At 43.0% G+C, this 17,722-nt stretch overlaps 1 protein-coding gene across 1 annotated transcript in view; it reads left to right on the top strand.

Moving 5' to 3' along the window:
- Nucleotides 1–17,722, top strand: part of OVCH1 (ovochymase 1) — a 58,301-nt gene that overhangs the window by 6,814 nt on the left and 33,765 nt on the right. Inside the window, exons 3-14 of the mRNA XM_050936225.1 lie at nucleotides 346–443; nucleotides 3,454–3,626; nucleotides 5,390–5,485; nucleotides 7,183–7,334; nucleotides 8,317–8,509; nucleotides 9,929–10,055; nucleotides 11,923–12,056; nucleotides 12,937–13,077; nucleotides 13,239–13,369; nucleotides 14,700–14,793; nucleotides 17,012–17,140; nucleotides 17,605–17,676. Of these exons, the coding sequence (XP_050792182.1) occupies nucleotides 346–443; nucleotides 3,454–3,626; nucleotides 5,390–5,485; nucleotides 7,183–7,334; nucleotides 8,317–8,509; nucleotides 9,929–10,055; nucleotides 11,923–12,056; nucleotides 12,937–13,077; nucleotides 13,239–13,369; nucleotides 14,700–14,793; nucleotides 17,012–17,140; nucleotides 17,605–17,676 (1,540 nt within the window). The remainder of the gene's footprint in view (nucleotides 1–345; nucleotides 444–3,453; nucleotides 3,627–5,389; nucleotides 5,486–7,182; nucleotides 7,335–8,316; nucleotides 8,510–9,928; nucleotides 10,056–11,922; nucleotides 12,057–12,936; nucleotides 13,078–13,238; nucleotides 13,370–14,699; nucleotides 14,794–17,011; nucleotides 17,141–17,604; nucleotides 17,677–17,722) is intronic.

The following is a 17,722-nucleotide window of genomic DNA, read 5'->3' on the forward strand; positions in this document are numbered from 1 at the left end:
AGGACAAAATTCTCCCTCTAAGCACTTCTCCATTTCAGAGAATTCCAAGTTTTGGTCTACACTCTGCTCCTTCAGCTCTTCCCAAATATCTGTGAAATTAGGGATAGCTATTAAGGGTGAGTCCACAATTTAGACAACATTTCTCTGGACACCAGTCATCTGGAAATTCTTGTCTAGAAATGAGTGCATTCAAAACCTCCTTTTTTTCTTTTTGAGCACTGCCATCTGTTATGATCTGGGGGAGGGTGGAGAACTTCCTCAGATCTTTGTGAGATTTCAGATGTTCTTTTGGAGGGCAGTATAACGAGCTTCATCTTAAATGTGTATGACTTTCTTTTTGTAAAGGTATCTCTCAAGTTGGGTCGTTTTCACTTCTGTGGTGGCAGTTTAATACAAGAAGATGTGGTTGTAACTGCAGCTCACTGCGTGTTCACCCTTGAGCCGTAAGTTAGAGAATGCTGTTTTTGTCTTTAGCCTTTAAGTTACTTCGTTAAAGCCCTTGTCTATTAGTAAAGAAAGCTCCATAGTGTTAGTATGTGCTGCTTCCCAGCTGGAGAAGAAAATGGCATTAGAATATCTGAAGTAGGGCCATGCTGTGCTACACTCATGTTCTCTTTGTGGAGCAATAGCGTCTAATCCAGGGGTTCTCAAACTGGGGGTTGTGACCCCTCAGAGGTTGCAGGGTTATGACACGGGGGGGTCCTGAGCTGTCAGCCTCCACCCCAAATCCTGCTTTGCCTTCAGCATTTATAATGGTGTTACAAATTAAAAACTTTATATATATAAGGGAGGGTGTCTCACTCGGAGGCTTGCTATGAGAAAGTGATCACCAGTACAAAAGTTTGAGAACCACTGGTCCAATCCATTGGGTTTTTCTGACTGTTTCATTCTGCAAGCTACTTCAGGAGCTATAGATCTTAATGGCTTTTCTCCATGGCTTAATTTGTGCTGGGGCTTGCAAGGGCAGTTCATAGTCCCAGCACCTCTGGGCTCATCAAACCTATAATAAATATTTTAAAAATTGCTTGAGCCCTGGCGCCTCTTTCATTACAAATTAAGCCCTGCTCTTCACCCCTCCCAAAACCCTAGCTGCCCACTCCTTGGTGCTCAGAATATTTCACCTGATTACTGGTGGTTCCCAGATGGCAACTTAAAACCTTCACCATTCTCTACATGAATTAAATGGTAGTAGAGCTCACAATGGCTAGGACTCTGACTTTGCTAGCTGAGTCTTATACTTTGAGTGAACATACTCTGTCCAAAGAAGGAGCTTTTACTGAGGGCTTATCTACACTACCCACCAGATCGGCGGGCAGCAATCAATCCAACAGAGGGCAATTTATCACTCACTTGATCTGTGACTAAATGGGGGATTTCACTCTCCGGGACTGGTACCTTTCAGGAGCACTAAATCCACGCAAAATAGGAGGGAGATAAATGCTGCACTGCAAGGGAAAGCACCTATATAATTAACTGTTGTCTGCTGTACTTCTCTGTTGCACTTTAAAACATTCGTCCATGCTGAAAGTAACTGTAAAATGACAGTTGTTAAAACCCAGCAGAGGGAGAGGGGTTTGAACCCCTTAGTTAATAGTTCTGAAATCCTTCAGCACTGAGTCAGGGGTGGGGATGGGGAGTAGTTAGGAACGATGATAGCTGTAGATATGAGAACTGATGACTGTAGGAAACAATCAACAGTGGAACCCACTGTGGTTTCTCCTTTTTCGCTCACCTATTGAGTATTTGAGCTAGAAATAATTATTTTTGAGCTTCCAAAAAAAATAACTTATTTCTGGAGATTACCTAAAAGATTGGGTGGGGGGAATTTGTGAAAACATCCTTGATGATTTTTTTCTTTTTTCTTTATTGAAATTGTGACAAATCTTTATCAAACTTGAAATTTAGAAAACTTTAGTCAGCTCTACTTATCTCCCAAGAGAGATGCACAATCTCCATAGTTCTGAATCATTTCTCTGTGGTATTGAGAGACAGATAACATTAGGAAGAGGAAAGGACGTTGTTTGCACAACTTGCTTATGGGAGATCTGCTGAATACATCAAATCTTGTTCATGTGTATGTATAAAACAGACATACCATGGAGTGGGAGAAAGGCAGTATTAGTGTTCCTATGAATAGGTTAAGCAATTCCCCTGAAGTCACACAGGGGATGTCTACGCAGCAAAGAAAACTCCACGGCTGGCCTGATCCAGTCAACTCATGCTCGGTGGGTTCAGGCTTCAGGGCCATTTCATTGCTGTGTAGACTTCTGGCCTCAGGCTAGAGCCAAGTTCTGGGACCCTCCCATTCCGTAGGGTCCTCCAGCCTGAGCCTGGAAGTCTTCTCAGCAGTGAAATAGCCCCACAGCTGAGCCCAGTGAGCCTGAGTCAGCTGGCGCAATCCATCTGCAGGTTTTTCTTTGCTGTGTAGACATACCCACAGTGGGAAGTATGTGACAGAGCTGGGGATTGAATCCAGACTTCCAGAGTTATAACCGAGGGGTAGAATGGTATTTCACTGATCTGTTACCCTCTTGTACAGACTAGATCCGGATTGTACACAACTTAGATACTACTTGTCCTTCTCACGAGACTATAGTAAATACATTGCAAGTAAAAATAAGGGGGTCACCTGTAAGTTTAGTGTACAATAAAGATTAAATGTAGCTTACTAATTAACATGGTAAATGCTAAAAGAAGTAACCCAGTGTGATTGATTGTCCCAGGCAGCACCAAAATGCCTGAGTTCATTAATCACAATGCCACATTGCTGTGTTCATAAACCCCCAAGAGCTATACCAGAGACACAACTGTGTTTTCAAATAAATATTAAACATTTGTCTCAAGTATATGTAACCTTCTAAAGCCCTCTCAATGGTTTTATTCTCGTGAGCAATCCTCCTCCTCCAAATCTTCTCCTCTAGGTACCTCCTTCTCCCAGACACTGTGAATTAAAAACAAGCAGGGGATTTTTTTCAAAGGGCTCTAAAGGACTCAGGCTCTCGTTTCCCACTGATTTTAAGGTGTCTTGGGACTCTCTAAAGATCCTAGTCTAAAGGCTGCAGGTGATCCATTGTTGCAAGCAGAATCCAGGCCCAAGCTTATCAGTCCTTGTATTACTGAGTGGGAGGTAGAACAAAAAGCCAGTCAATTAAGAAATAAAATCTCAACAGTATTGTAGCACTCTGACCCTGAGGCAACATGGCCCCTTAAGGCATGAGGCCAAGTGAAAGTAGCATAGCTGGGAAAAGCCTGCTGTTGAAGGCTAGATTCAGGCCCTCAGCAGGGAACGATGTGGTTAGGTCACATTTTCCATGTATTGAACTTCCCAGTAATGAGAGAATTGCTTGTACTTAGCTGTTTCTTTTAGGAAACTATCAGCCTTGGCTCCATGCGTAACAGGCTGAAGTGTGTTGGCAAATCTCTCCGTCATTAACCTTGTCCTTTGTTTGTCAGGAAACTAGTGAAGAATCTCATTGTGACTGTTGGAGAACATAACCTCGGAAAGACAGATGAACAAGAACAGAACATTCCTGTCTCACAAGTCGTTGTTCACCCTGACTTCAACAGACTTGGCTACATGCATTCTGATATCGCTCTGCTATATCTGAAATACAGAGTAAAGTACGGTAAGGGAGGAGACTGAGTGAAAGTGCTTCAGAGCGGATCCTTGACTACATATAACTTGTTAGTTTAGCGCATCCTTTTATTCTCCTATCTCTCTGTAATGCTCTTTCCAGCATATAAAACACTCTCCTGGTAGTGTCTTTACTCCTGCCCAAGTAGGTTACCCATGCTAAATCCAGTCTAGTCTTAGTGATCTTGTCCAAATAATTGTTCCTCAAGTCTTTGTTCTGGGGCTTCTCATGTATTGTCCATAGTACTGATCTTTGCAACGCTAGAGAGCACAAAAAGTCACACTGTCTTCCGGTTGTAGTAATTCCATGTTTTCTTTACCTCTCGGAAAGTTCTCTCCTCGCTAATTAGCTTGCTCCTCTTGTCCACTTCATTCAGAACCCCCAGTCTCCACTGTTTGTGATAGCGGAACTTTTCACTGTAGGAAGAGATGTGATGCCACAAACAGCAGATTGTTCCATCACTGAATGGATCTGGCAAAATGAGAAGACGGCTTCAATTTTAATGCACGTCACCCTGTTTTGAACACACATCATCCAGTATCTGTCATAGCGGCAAAGGTGAACGCAAGAGGAATTTTAAAGCCATTTTAAAAGGCTTTCTGGAGTGTGGCTTTTTGCATACAGATTCATAAACGGTCAGGAGACCACATGGGATACATAGATCCTTTCACTGCTTGATCAAATCCCACCCAAGTTGGCTGTGATTAGCTACCTCGTGGTAACAATTCCAATCAGTGGCCCTTCTAAAATGACTTTAGTCTTAGTCTAGCTCCCAGTGAACAGGTGTCTGCATCACAAAACCATTGTGATAAATGGCACTAAAGTTGCACCTGTTTGCTGCTCTGAGTGGAGAGAGGAATGAATGGGTATGGAAAATCAAACTATGCTCGTTAGCCAGGAAGTGATCAGTTAAGGGCTGAGGCCTGTTGACCGGGCAGTGAGAGAAAGCTTGCTTTACTACTACCTATGTACCTATTTTGTGGATAAAAAAACTTAAGTCTCCAGTCATAATGCTTGAAAACAGCTTTTGAGTCATCTAGATGATCCCTCCAGGAGAAGGTGGGGCTGTCTTCTACACTGGTAAGTGTTCAAGGTTTGTCAATATCTTGACTTGTCATGGCCTAATTAATTTATTTTCAAGTATCTTTGATTCCTTTCTCCTCTGATCCCCCAAAAGAAACTTACAAAGGTATTTGCTCAGTTTGGGATCAGAGCTGAGCATTTGAGTTTTGAATGTCCTGTGTAAATCAGAACTCCACTTCTTTTGACATATGGTCAGCATTCTTGTCTTCAGAGAATAGAATGCTCAACAGGATCTACAAATGGACACTATCGCAGGCTGTATGATAATTGTACATAGGACAGTTCCCTTTTCCATCCTCTTCGATGCTGCTGCTCCTTTCCCTCTCTCCATCCCCCCCTTACCCCCTCCCCCGCACCCCCAGTCTCTTTCCTCTAGTCTTGTTCTTGCTGCTTACATTTCACTTGAATATGGCCGGCCAAAACATTGTTCACATTATTTTGTCTAAAACGATGTGATGTCTCAAGATTACCTCATTTTAAAGGTGATTGACTTGACTTATTTTTAGCCGTTTGATTGAATTGCTTTAGAAATATGTCTAGTTCAAAGGACCTTGATCCATTCTGTTCACACAATAAAGGGCATTGTTGCTTTTATCTGGTTGGTGCAGAGAGAATCACTTCTGACAGCCTGGAGTTCATGTACTCACATCTGTGTGCACTTTCCTTCTTAGGACGTAGAGTTCAGCCAATCTGCCTTCCCCACAGAGATGATAAATTTGAGGCCGGGACTCTTTGTGTTGCTAGTGGCTGGGGTAGGGTGTCTGAGGGTAAGTAAAATGCTCGGTTCTTACAATGACAACATTGATGTGTGGGTACTGAGATAAAGAAAAGAGAGCTGCCTTGTTTCTGCAACAGAAATGCAACATCTGTCAAAGGGAAAAGCCAGTCAGTGGTTCTCTATTTTTCTGATACCATGATGAACCATCATGTCTGGAAGAGACTTCCAGAGCATAGCATGTGCAAAGGACCAGTGTGCCAGAAGCACTGTCCTGTGCAGAGCCTTGGAATCTCCATACCCATTATTCTGCAGCTCCATAGCGCTACTCCTCCACCCATCTCACAACTTTTTGTAAACAATTAAGTTCCATAACACACTTGTGAATTAGAGAAGTATCCTTCCCTCCTCTTTTCCCATCCCAATCACACATATGGGGAAACTGAAGCACAGAGATGACTTGGTGAAGGGCTAGACATAAAACCCAATCTTCTGATGCCCAAGTTCCATGATCTAGCTGTAGTCTTTGTGTGTTACATAACCACTAGATGATGCATCTCCACCTTTTTCCTAGTTTTTTTAAGATATATAATAAGATCACTTGGGCCTTAATTTACACACGCACACTGTTAAAAGAACATTATTAAGGTTGCAAAGTCAAGCACTCAAAAATTAAGCAATGCCAGAAGTAAGGTTGCTTGTGCATAGCATTATGTAGCCTTTTATATGCTCAAAGCAAAGATCCCATTGACTTCAGCTGCAGATCAGAGAAACAGACCTTCTGATCTCAATTCCAGTTCTCGGAATCAACCGTACTCAGGCCAGTTCTAGTGGTGAGTGAGCAGGGCTGTCATCCTGCCAGCTACCAGGGGGTTCTGTACCAGTGTGCTGCTTGGCTCTTTTTTGCTCCATTCTCATTGGCTGGCCATTTTTGTTCTGCTGATTGGCTAGCCTTTTTTTCTTTTTACTCCGCTGCTTGGGAGCTCCAGAAATATTTTCCATCCTGGCTGGCAACATGGGTAGGGCTGCTTCTGCTCCTGCCCCTACCTGAGGCAGCTATTACAGGAAATGTCTTTCTGAGCCCACATAGCCCTGGGCTGGAGGGAACATGCTCAGTCACCGTGCATGCATAATCCAGTTGCATGGAGAAGCTGTGAGAGGATGGAGGATGCAATCATCAGGAAGTTTGTGTGCAGAAATAAAAAAAAAAAGTCTCTGAGCATTTGAAAGCTGCAGTGTTTTTTCAAAGACTTCTAACAAAAGTAGGCAGACTTTCGTGAGGACAGTAAAAGGCACATCCCCGATACCAAGGCTGTCCCTCTGCTAAATTACAGGTCCTTGCTCCAAAGCTGGGAGCACCAGAGCAGTTTAGAGAATATGTCATTAGAATGATTTTACCCAGGAAAATCAGTGTATTTTTTTTTTTCCCTAGCCTTGTTTGTGGATATGGTCGAACCATTTCGGCTGAAACTTTTTGCCTCAGGCTGAATTGTTCTGAAGACACCAACATGGAAAATGTTAGCTTAAAGGGTTCTAGTTTGGCAAAATTTATACAGACCTGAAAACAAGGCCTTTTAACGAGAGGTCTCCGCTAATCTAAATAAGAGGCAGCATTGCCAGTCCTGCCTTTGTAATACTGAATGAAATCATGGCAGCTTGGATGTGGCTATAGATCTGCAGATCCTGCTCTGTGCCGCAAGGAGGGCGTTTCTAGAATGTCTAATGTTGCCTGTTTCCTTCCTTCTGTAGCTGGTGAACTATCTAATGTTCTACAGGAGGTGGAGCTCCCCATCATTGACAGGGGAACCTGCAGTGCCCTGTTAAAGCAAATGAATCTGCCTCCAGTAGCAAACTCCATGCTGTGTGCTGGCTTTCCTGATGGTGGGAAGGATGCTTGCAAGGTAAAGGGTCATTGTTCAGCAGGGTCTTCCTGTATAGTGAGTTCTGCAAATGGAGGCAGACTCCAATCCTTCCCACCAGCCACTCCTGTATTCTTGCTTACCAGAATGGCCACCTGCCGTAAAGAGGGAAGGGAGGGGAAGGAAGGAAAGGAATCTTGTCCACTACTACTTGTACATTGCTACTGAACTGGGGCCTTAAAAGGAGCTTTAGGCTAATGAAGGCCTTGTCTATCCTAGCCTTTTGGGGGAATTTTCCCACTGGTAGGAGTGCTGCTATAGACAAGGAACTGGTGTGTGTAATCACTTTGTTGTCTAGACCTGGCCTGAATGGGATTAAATGACATGGTGAATGATATGCCTGATCCCTGTCTAAGCTACTGGTGCTACCACTGGTGAAACTGCACAGATGGGAGAACAGTGGCAGCAGGCAGCCCAAGAGGCTACAGGAGACACAGCCTAAGGGGTACATGATACCACTGTATTGGGAGAGAGGAGGCTGAAGTGAGTTTTTTGCCTTCTCTTTAGGCTTTAAAAAACATACCTTGACGGTTTCTATTAGGTGTATTCATTTTTCTTGTTGTCACCTCTCCTTCCCATACCTATCAAGCTGCTGGCAGCTGTGTTCATCAGAAAACCAGCCTTTCTCTGGTAGAAAGGTGCTTCTACTGCCAGGAGACCAAGTCGTGCCCCCTCTGCCCCACAGTGCGCACACAGTCCACTGTGCTGCCATTGTGGGAGGGCCAGATGTAGTCCGCTGGCTGAGGTACTGCTGCAATGCGGACGTTGACATCTTAGCACAAAGGGGGCAGAAATGGTTAACAGACATATAGTGACACCGAACCTTTCTGTCAATCTTCTAAAGAGCTGCAACTTCTGCCCTGAGAGGTGAAACCATGAGGTGATTCACTGAATCTGTACCATCGCATTTGAACAAATATCTGCTCTTCTTTCCTGTCTCCTCCCCAAACCCATGCTGGGCAAGGGCGATTCTGGAGGGCCTCTCGTGTGTAGAAGAGCCAGTGGCATCTGGACTCTGGCCGGCGTCACATCATGGGGAGTTGGCTGTGCAAGAGGCTGGGATGTCCTTGAGAAAAGCATCAGTGAAAGGGGTTCCCCAGGCATCTTTTCCAATGTAGCTGAACTGATGGACTTCATCACCCAGAACATTATCCCTGGTGGGTACATTTACCAGCAATTTTTCTCTTTTCCTGCTTGTTTATCATGAGGTTCTAGAAGATACCTGCCATGTGCCTCACAGTTAGGCTCTAGAGTGTTTCCATCAAGGTGCAAGAAGCATTTCTCATTTTAGAGCAGGAAGTGGGGATATGAAAGTTAAACCAGAACTACCACCTCTCTTGGAACAGCATCTGTATTTAGGCTCCTCTGCCGTAATGCTTTGAGGGCAGCTTTGATCCACATGCCCCGCTAAATGGAATGATGATGACCAATCTAGCTAGCATTTCTGGGTGCATGTGGTTTTGTTGATTTTGAGAACCACTTCTCTGGCCTAGAAAACTTATCCAGTTCTAATAAAATACATTTTCTAATCCTTGTCAACTGGGAATCTAAATTGTTATTGTAGAATCCCTGAAATGGTCCACACTATTTATTTGGCGCAAATATGACTTTAAACACACACATGGAGCAGATCTGTGGAATAAACTTGCCATTTTTTTAGTTGATTATCAGAGCCACACTTTTAAAGCTATAAACAGATCTATGAATTCCTTATAGCCCAACCATACACTTAAAACTCCTGTTCAAATAGAACCTATTGAATAGAGGGCATTATTTTTGTCACAGCAATCAAAGTTAAAGTTTCTGACCTACACTTCATCTGTGTTGCTACTTATTTGCCACTATATCTTGTTGGGGCTGATATCCTCATAAAGGGAAGAACTAATCTGCAACCATGCAGTGCCTCTTTAAGTAGAAGCAGAATAAAAAATGTTCGCATGAACCCTGCAAAGCAGAACTTGGAAGATTCCTGCAACTCAAACTACGAGCAAGATTGGAGAAGGAGCAGAGTTCAACTGTAATCCATAGAAATAGCATTAATAAAATAGTGCATTTAGAGCCTCAACTAGTGTAAAACCATGTAGCTCTATTGACTTTGATTCACTTTTGCAAAGGATTTTGGCTCATTTATAAGTAGGACTCTAAGGCCTACACTTAATGCACTAATGCAACTGCACCTCTGTAGTACTTAAAATGCTCCTATGCATCTCCTGTCAGTGTAATTAATCCACCTCCCTAAGAGGGAGTAGCTATGTTGATGAGAGAAGCTCTCCACAAACATAGCATTGTGAACATCAGGGATTAGATCTATATAACGGCGTCACTCTGAGCTGTGGATTTTTCACACCCATGAGCGACAGTTACACTGATATTAGTCTCTAGTGTTGACCTGGCCTCAGAAGAAGTGCGGCTACCACCTAAGACCCATCTCTTGGTCTTTCTAAAGCACTCAGAGTGTGAAGTGACATTAATCGAATGGTTTCACAAACTGTAGACCTGCTTCTCCCAAACAATGCCAGTGTCAGAATTGTATTTCATAGATTTATAGATTCCACCTATTTCTCTTCTCTTTCTAGCTGCAGAGCCAGATCACCTTCCCCCGCACTTTCCTGAAGGATGCAGCTCCCATGGAATGCTGGTCTTTGGAGAAAGCGGCCGCATTCAGTATCCCCAACCCAGTGAGATTAACTACCTAGATAACAGGTATTCATTGTACATCATCAAAAACACCTGCCCTTTTGTGAAGGGCCACTTTTCATGGGGAATTTTGTTAGTCATCCCTTCTGGCTTTACAGACAATCTCCTCTGACCACATGCGTCACTCTAGCCATAGGATTCAGCCTGCAAATGCATGAATTCTTACTCCTGAATAGTCAGTGAACACAATCAAGTCAATAGTTTGTGGCTGAACTTGCGGGTATGTGTCAACCTGAAAAAATTAGTATCTAGAGTTAAACATCTCTGTAGTGATGTTTGCTTGTCTGGGATTGGTACTGGGCAACAATAGTTACCCAGAAATAGCACGTTAGAATGAGAAACACAACTCTTGTTGGTCTAGTTCTTATATGAACTGTGCTAATAAAATTGATGCCCTTGGATTAAGCCTGTGAATTAGCTTAATGTTAAAATTCTTAAACTGTTCTAATATCAGGTTCTGCAACCACTGAAGTCTTTAGGACTTTCAGAGGGAACAGATCCATCCCTTAATGTCTTCTGAAGATGCTTGAGAGCTGGACATGTGCCAAAAGAAACCTCCAGATGAGATGAGTCTATTGCAGATCCTACTTGCCTGGCCTAACAAGGAGATGCCATTTTGTCTCTACTACAGATGCCTGTGTGCCTATCCACACTAGGATAAAAGGTGGTTTTGTTTTAAAAATGTGTGAACTCCAGTATATACTTGTTCATGGGTTGAATAATGTGCTGAAATATAACTTGTTCCGTATACTCTAACATTTTGAGCTGTTTGCTAACAGATATTAAAGGATCATGTTTTGTCCTAATGCGGATATGCCCTGTAGGTCTCTGTATAAGTTTTAGCTGTGCAATGTGGAGGTTGTGCAGAGAATGGGCCAAATTCAGTGCCAGAATAACTATTGACTTGATTGGTTTTATCCTGGGCATGAATTTAGCCCAGTGAGCCCAGTCACTGGTTGGGGAATGCTAATGGTTAAGATCTCGGTAACACTGGCCATAGGCGCCGACTTCCCTTCTTTCTAGTGGGTGCTCGAACTAGTCCCCACACCACCCCTTCCATGAGGCCCTGCCCCCATTCCGACTCCTTCCCCAAATCCTTGCCCTGCCCCACCTTCTCCCCTGAGCACGCCACATTCCTCCTACTCCTCCTCCCTCTTGGAGCATGCTAATAGTGCCAAACAGCTGTTTGGCTGTGGCAGCTGGGGGGGAAGCATTGGAAGGTTGGCAGAGGAGCAGTGACACGGAGCACTCAGGGGAAAGGGATAAGGTCAGCTGGGGGGTGAGGGGAGCTTGGCTGCCAGTGGGTGCAGAGCACCCACTAATTTTTCCCTGTGGGTGCTCCTGCCCCGAAGCACTCATGGTGTCAGCGCCTATAACACTGACCATAAGCTGGTAGAGGCTTTTGCATGTGTAAGTATTTTCCTGGCTTCCTCTCTTGCCATGAATTGCCTGGGCACACAATCCATTTGGCAGCACAGCCACAGATGGAGAAAGAGTATTGTCAACCATCTGAATTTCCCTACGTTAGAGTTGTGGAAACACATCTGGAGTGAGCTGGAGGGCTTTAAGAACACTTAATGCTGAGGCCAGATCAAGTTAAAGTGGGTGGCTAGTTGGTGATGCGGTGCAGAGTGAAGAAGGAAGGTGATAGTTCTGGGAAGAAGCTAAGCTCCTCTCAGATGAAGCATAAACTACTTTGCTTTATGATAATGTGCTCTGTCCTTCGTGTCTTTTACACTCCTTCTGGCACTCCAGCATGCACCCCCCACATCCCTGCCCCTTGGAGCTGCTTGGGAGGGAAGGGTGCAGTCACGTGAATTTTTTACTCTAGCCCCAATTCTGTTGTCTGACTTAATTGTTTCTTTGTTTTGAGCCTATGCGTGTGGAATATAATTGTGCCAGAAGACAAGATTATATTGATACGGTTCACTAGATTAGACATAGAGAGCCAGATCATGTGTGACCATGACTACGTGTCCTTCTGTTCGGACAAAAGAGAGCTAATTGGTACGTAGAATGCCTTCATCTCTTATATCAATACTTGGCATGGCAGGCACTCAACAATCTGAAACATGAACATTGACGACGTTAGAGCCTTTTCATGTCTTATTACAAATCAAGGAACCTTTAACTTCATCTGCCCTAGCACTGAAGCTGTCAAAGCAAAGCTAAGTAAAGGAGGTGGTGGGGAAGGTAGATATTCATGTCCATTCTGACAGCTAGTGCATGTCTATAGTCTGAAAACTGTCTATGTAAAAATGTCTTTCTCCACTGTGTTTTTTCAAACTCCTATTTGTCTTGTATACCTGAACTGTCATCTAATTCACATTGTACATCAACAAAACTGCCAGCTAGTTTCTGTTGCTGGAGTCTTTACTGAAGGATGGTCAATAACAATGGTACAAAGCAGAACATGCTAGATAAAGACGCAATTTTACCTATCTGAAAAATCTTGTCTCAAACTTTTTACATATACAGCACAATAAATATGTCTGTTGCTTTATGGATAAATAATGATGGGACTTTTCCCTTGCAGTCTAACTTTATTATCCATTCTTGAGACTGAATTGCTAAAGAATAAATATTTCATGCAAATCTTTGCTCCTTCTATTCTCTGAACAGTACTAGTGGCTATGTGCCAGTACTAGCCCACCATGAAACCTTGAGCTGAATCGCCTCTGTGGGTGTTTTGGATGCAGTTCTTTCTCCAAACATTTTACCTTATAGACAACTGAAACTGATGCTCGAATAGTCTTCTCGGAGTCTGCCCTGGAATATGAGACTTTCCAATATTGTATACAGTTTAGTGAATCTGAAAAAGTAAGCTGTCTGACAAAGTGTGTGTATGCTACCACCCTAAACAATAAGTCTAACCTTTTCCATATAGGTAAAATCTGTGGGGATGTGTTACCAACCCCCCTGCTGATAGACTCTAACCTAGCAATTGTTACACTCGTTTCTGATGGAAGCAACACTGGCAGTGGCTTTGAATTCACCTTCACGGCTATACATAAGGAATCGGAAGCAGGTGACTTCAGACATACCGTTTGTACATACTTCTCTGCCACCTGACCCCCTTTAAAACCAAAGAAACGGTCCCTGGTGCTTGTGGTGGTGGTGGTAGTTTTTTTGTTGTTTTTTTAACTTTGCTATTAAATCTGACCTTTTCTTCTTAACCCAATGTGATAGGTTCTGGTTGTGGAAGTGTTGCAGTGCTGGTGGAAGAAGGAAAGATGGATACTGCTAATTACCCTGGCTTGTATCCCAGTAACGTGAAGTGCCATTGGTTCATTGAAGCCCCGGTAGAGAATGTCATAAAGGTAATCATGGAATATCAGGGTTGGAAGAGATCTCAGGAGATTATCTAGTCCAACCCCCTGCTCCAGTGAAGGGAGATGCTGCTCTTAAACCTTTGCCATTGACTGCTCAGGAAAGCAATTAAATAAAATCCTGCTGGAAAAATCTACAATGCACAAGCCTGTAAGATGTAAGGTTTTCTGCTTAGGCTTCTAGCAGGGTGTGTTTTAACCAATTTAGATGGTGTGTATAGCTCTATATGAACTGGCATACTGAACTGCTGCTGCTGTAGATGCATGAAGCTGGTTGGTACCAGCCCTTCTAGTTAATGTAACTGCATCTTGGGAAAGACAATGCAACGTTTCAGTAGGGAGGGGTGGGGATGTGGAGGGAGGAACTTGACCACCTGCCCTCCATGCTCTCTATCTAGTCACCTTCTTCCACCAAAGTGTTAAATGTGCAGAAATGGTACTGAGCTAAGCAAGCAGTAGCTAGGACTGACCCATGATGACTGTTCCTACTGAGGGTGCTGGAAATGACACTTTACTCTTGCAGTTTGATGCCTGCCCTTTCTCCTGTTGTCATTGCAATTGTGCCAGCTAAAGTGAGGTTCCCTGTTGGATTAACCTCGTCCAAAGATAAAAATAAAGCTACCTTATTGTACCATCCAAGGCAACGTCTGTCCTCTGCTGCCTTTGTGTAAAAGCAATGAATCATTAAACCCATGTTGTCTGCCTAAGAGCATGCAGGTTTGTTGCTCATTGGCTGGCCTCACACTAATGCTCATGCAGTTCTGTGATCTGCTGTTTATATTAAGACACTGAACCTACTTTTTTCCTCTTCACACGCTCAAGGTTTTTATACAGGCAATGCTATTGTTGCTGTGAGTGTTTCAGAATCACAACAGCAGCCAACTGTGGTTTGGATTTTTAAAGGGTCATTGTGACGATGCTGTGGTTTTAAGGAGAAAATGTAGGCCTTGATTTAAAAACTTAGAAATTGTCATTTTTTTTTCTATTTAAACCCACCTCTGTGGTTCAGCTGCTGCAAACTCTTCAGCTTTTTGCTGGTCACGGAAAGCAACACTGGCCAAAAGGGGACAAGCTTAGGTCCACTGCACGGTGGGTCAGCTCTACTACAAGAGGTGCTCAAAGTAAACGTTGATAGCTTTAAAGAGTCCATGCATCTTTTAACTTTCTTTTGGGGTGCACTTAGGAATAGGCTCTTTAGCTGTTACTCAAATCTTGGCAATGATGAAGACTCACAGCTAAATTTAGAGTTAATGTTTTGCTTACAAAGGGAGTAAAAAGAGAGACCCCCGTTATTAATTTTTTTTTTCTCTTCTCTTTCCAGCTGGAGTTTGAAGACTTTGCCGTTGAATTCAGTGAGGGCTGTATCTATGATGCAGTAGTCATTTACGGTGACACACACGATGAACACCAGCTGGGTAGCCTGAATTAGTTCAATCTCACATGTAGAATCCATTACAGAAATGAAGACTTATATAGCTTGCTGCCAAAAGAGTACAAGCTACATTAGTGACACTTCTGTGGTAGAATTAAACCACTTTAGTCAGAAAATGCAAAATTAAGGTTCCTACAACCACCTTAACTCTGCCTCCTTGCACATCTAAGTACAGCAGGGTGTTCCAGTGCCACAGTGATTCCCAAGCCTTTGGAGTTCTTGCTGATGGACTGCAGAGATCTGACTGGTCATGTGGGGCTTAATCCTGCCAGGTGCTGAGCACTGTGCTGCTGATCCAGCAAAGCACTGAAGTATGGGCTCCCGTGCTCTGTGGAAGGGGGACAGAGTGCTTGGCACCTTGCAGTCCATAGTACTGGTTCTCCACTTTGTTTCTAGCTGCTTTGTTGCATTCAAAGAAGGTAAAAATTAAAGCTGGTCAGGGAGACTTTGACAGAACCATAGTCTGCCGGACTATGCAGGTCTGTCAAAATTGAAACAGTTCAGCAAAATTGGTTAGATTTCATCGGCTGTTTCGTAACAAAATTGGGGGCATGGGAGGGAGGGGGCAGATCTACCAATGTCAAAATGAAATATTTTGTGTACGAACATCTTTTTGTGTACGAACATCTTTTTGTTTAGAATCTTGATTTTTTTTATATGATATAAAATTCTATAAGTCTCTAAATCAAAATAATATCCACCTTATCTTTCAGGTGAAATGTGAGGGGATATATAATTTATTGAACCAACTTCTGTTGGTGAAAGAGAGATGCTTTCAAGTTACACAGAGCTCTTCAGCTGGAAAGCTTCTCTTTTTCATCAACAGAAGTTTGTCCAATAAGATACTACCTCACCCATCTTGGTCCCAGGATAGCGGCGAGACAGCACAGCTGTAATAACACCATGAACAACATTTCATTCTCAAACTTTCAGTTCGGAATATTCCCTTGAGAATTTTGAAATGTGGGACTTTTGTTCCAAAAAGAAACAAAGCCAGACTTCAAAATCTCAATCCTTTGTGACATGGAACTTCTTTCCTCCACACATGTGAGTTAAAACACAGTTCACTGAGTCACATTTCCATTTTGAAGAAGAAAAATAACTGTACTCAAAGTGGGAGTTTACAAAATTTCAGGACAACTTTTGGACAGCAGACTTGCACCTAACTCAAGGGGGAGGAGGGGAAACCAGTACAATGCGGAGGAATAAGAGGCAAGAAATTCTGAATTCTGATCCTGGCTTTGCCACTTGGCCTTGGCCAAGCCACTTCCCTTCTATTTGTCCATCTGCCACCTGATGGTCATTGCACTTCATGTCTTTAATGTGATGTATAAGGGTTTTTTAAAATAAATATTAGCACTAGAGTGAACCAGAAAACAGAAGTTAGTTACCAGAAAAAAATTGTGAACTCTTGAAAACATTTTCATTCTGAATCAGGATGAAGTCACAGATTCAAATAAATTTTGTGGGAGCTAAATTCTATTTTTTTTTAAGTCAATTTGGGGAGAACCAAAACAGAGCTTTTCAGTTTTTTCCCCAGGCTGCCAGTCTCCTCCTACAGTGATCCTGGCAGCTCAAAGAGCTCTCATTTACATTTTCCTGAGGAAAATCCAAATTTTCCAGCAAAAAAAATCCCCTCACCCCCGAATCCACATGTTCTATTGGAATATCATTCCGGTGGAAAATTTCCAAGCAGCAATAAGTAGCAGCCAGGCAGTAGGGAGACTGAGTGCTTTATATAGGCACAGAGAAGGAGAGCTGCCAGTTCTGCTCCTCAGAATGGTGGCTGATGTGTGTGTGCAGGTTTAAGAGGCATTAAATGTCCATCATATCTAGCTGGCAAATGCAACTCTCTTAAGAGGCTTTCCTGATGGGAGGCACTTATGCAGCTAACTTGTTTTTTGTTAGTTTAGTTCCTATAGCGGGAAAATTAGGAGGCTGTCTCATTCCTGAGAATATATAGTAGCTTAATATAGGCTTCTACTTCCTTCTCCTTGGATACCTTTTGACTGGACCTGGCCAACATGTTTGTTTCAAATTAAAAAAAAAAAAGTCCCCCACAAAATGGCTTTTGAGCTAAGTGAAAATTACAAGTCCCTGTTTGGTTTTTCGTCCTGTGGTCAAAATTTAGCAAAGCTGGACGTGAGTTTAAAGTGATGTTCTGATTTTAAGCATGGGGGTTTCCTTGCTTTTTCTTACAGCCAATCTGTGTGGGTTCTCAACCCCTAGTCCAATTCTGAGCCCTGGCAATGAAATGTTGATACATTTTGAAAGCGATGGGGAGAACAACTTCAGAGGGTTTAAGGCCAGATTCACCTTTGTTCCTTCAGGTTAGTAGAAAGACCTTTATGTGTTCTGAACTCTTGATCTTAGTTTTGAAATAATCCCCTATCATTATGCTGGGGCAGTTCAAGATGGAACAGTTTCTACTGGGAGAATTCAGCTCCTTCAACAATGGTAAGGAATCGGAATTCTCATACTGGGAACACCTATAGGACACTGACACTTTTTCGATACTTGAAACTTGCAGACTCTGTGGCATTCTGAACTACTTCTAGAAGTATCCCATCCAGGGATTGCAGTCCTATTACAGCAATGGGCTTGGGAAATTGGGGCAACAGTCCCCTGAATGACTGCTGTTGCTTCACTCTTATATGCCAGCTACTAACATTGAAGGATCTGGTGTTCACTTGTAGGAGGTCCTCCTACAGGACTGGGGCTTTGGGAGGAGGAGGAAGTGGGGCTATGACTGATGCCTTGAGAGTAAAATAGGTTCCATTTATTCTGTCTTCAGCAGAAGAAGCTGAATCGGTAGTTGCAGAACCAATTGTTCTACAGACGACCACTCCAAAGAATATCCCCTTAGGTAAGCTGGTAACAAACTCATTGTAATGGGCTCTGTCAATAGTTCT

The sequence above is a fragment of the Gopherus flavomarginatus genome, chromosome 1 (genome assembly GCF_025201925.1).
Source record: "Gopherus flavomarginatus isolate rGopFla2 chromosome 1, rGopFla2.mat.asm, whole genome shotgun sequence".
Classification (NCBI taxonomy): Eukaryota; Metazoa; Chordata; order Testudines; family Testudinidae; genus Gopherus; species Gopherus flavomarginatus.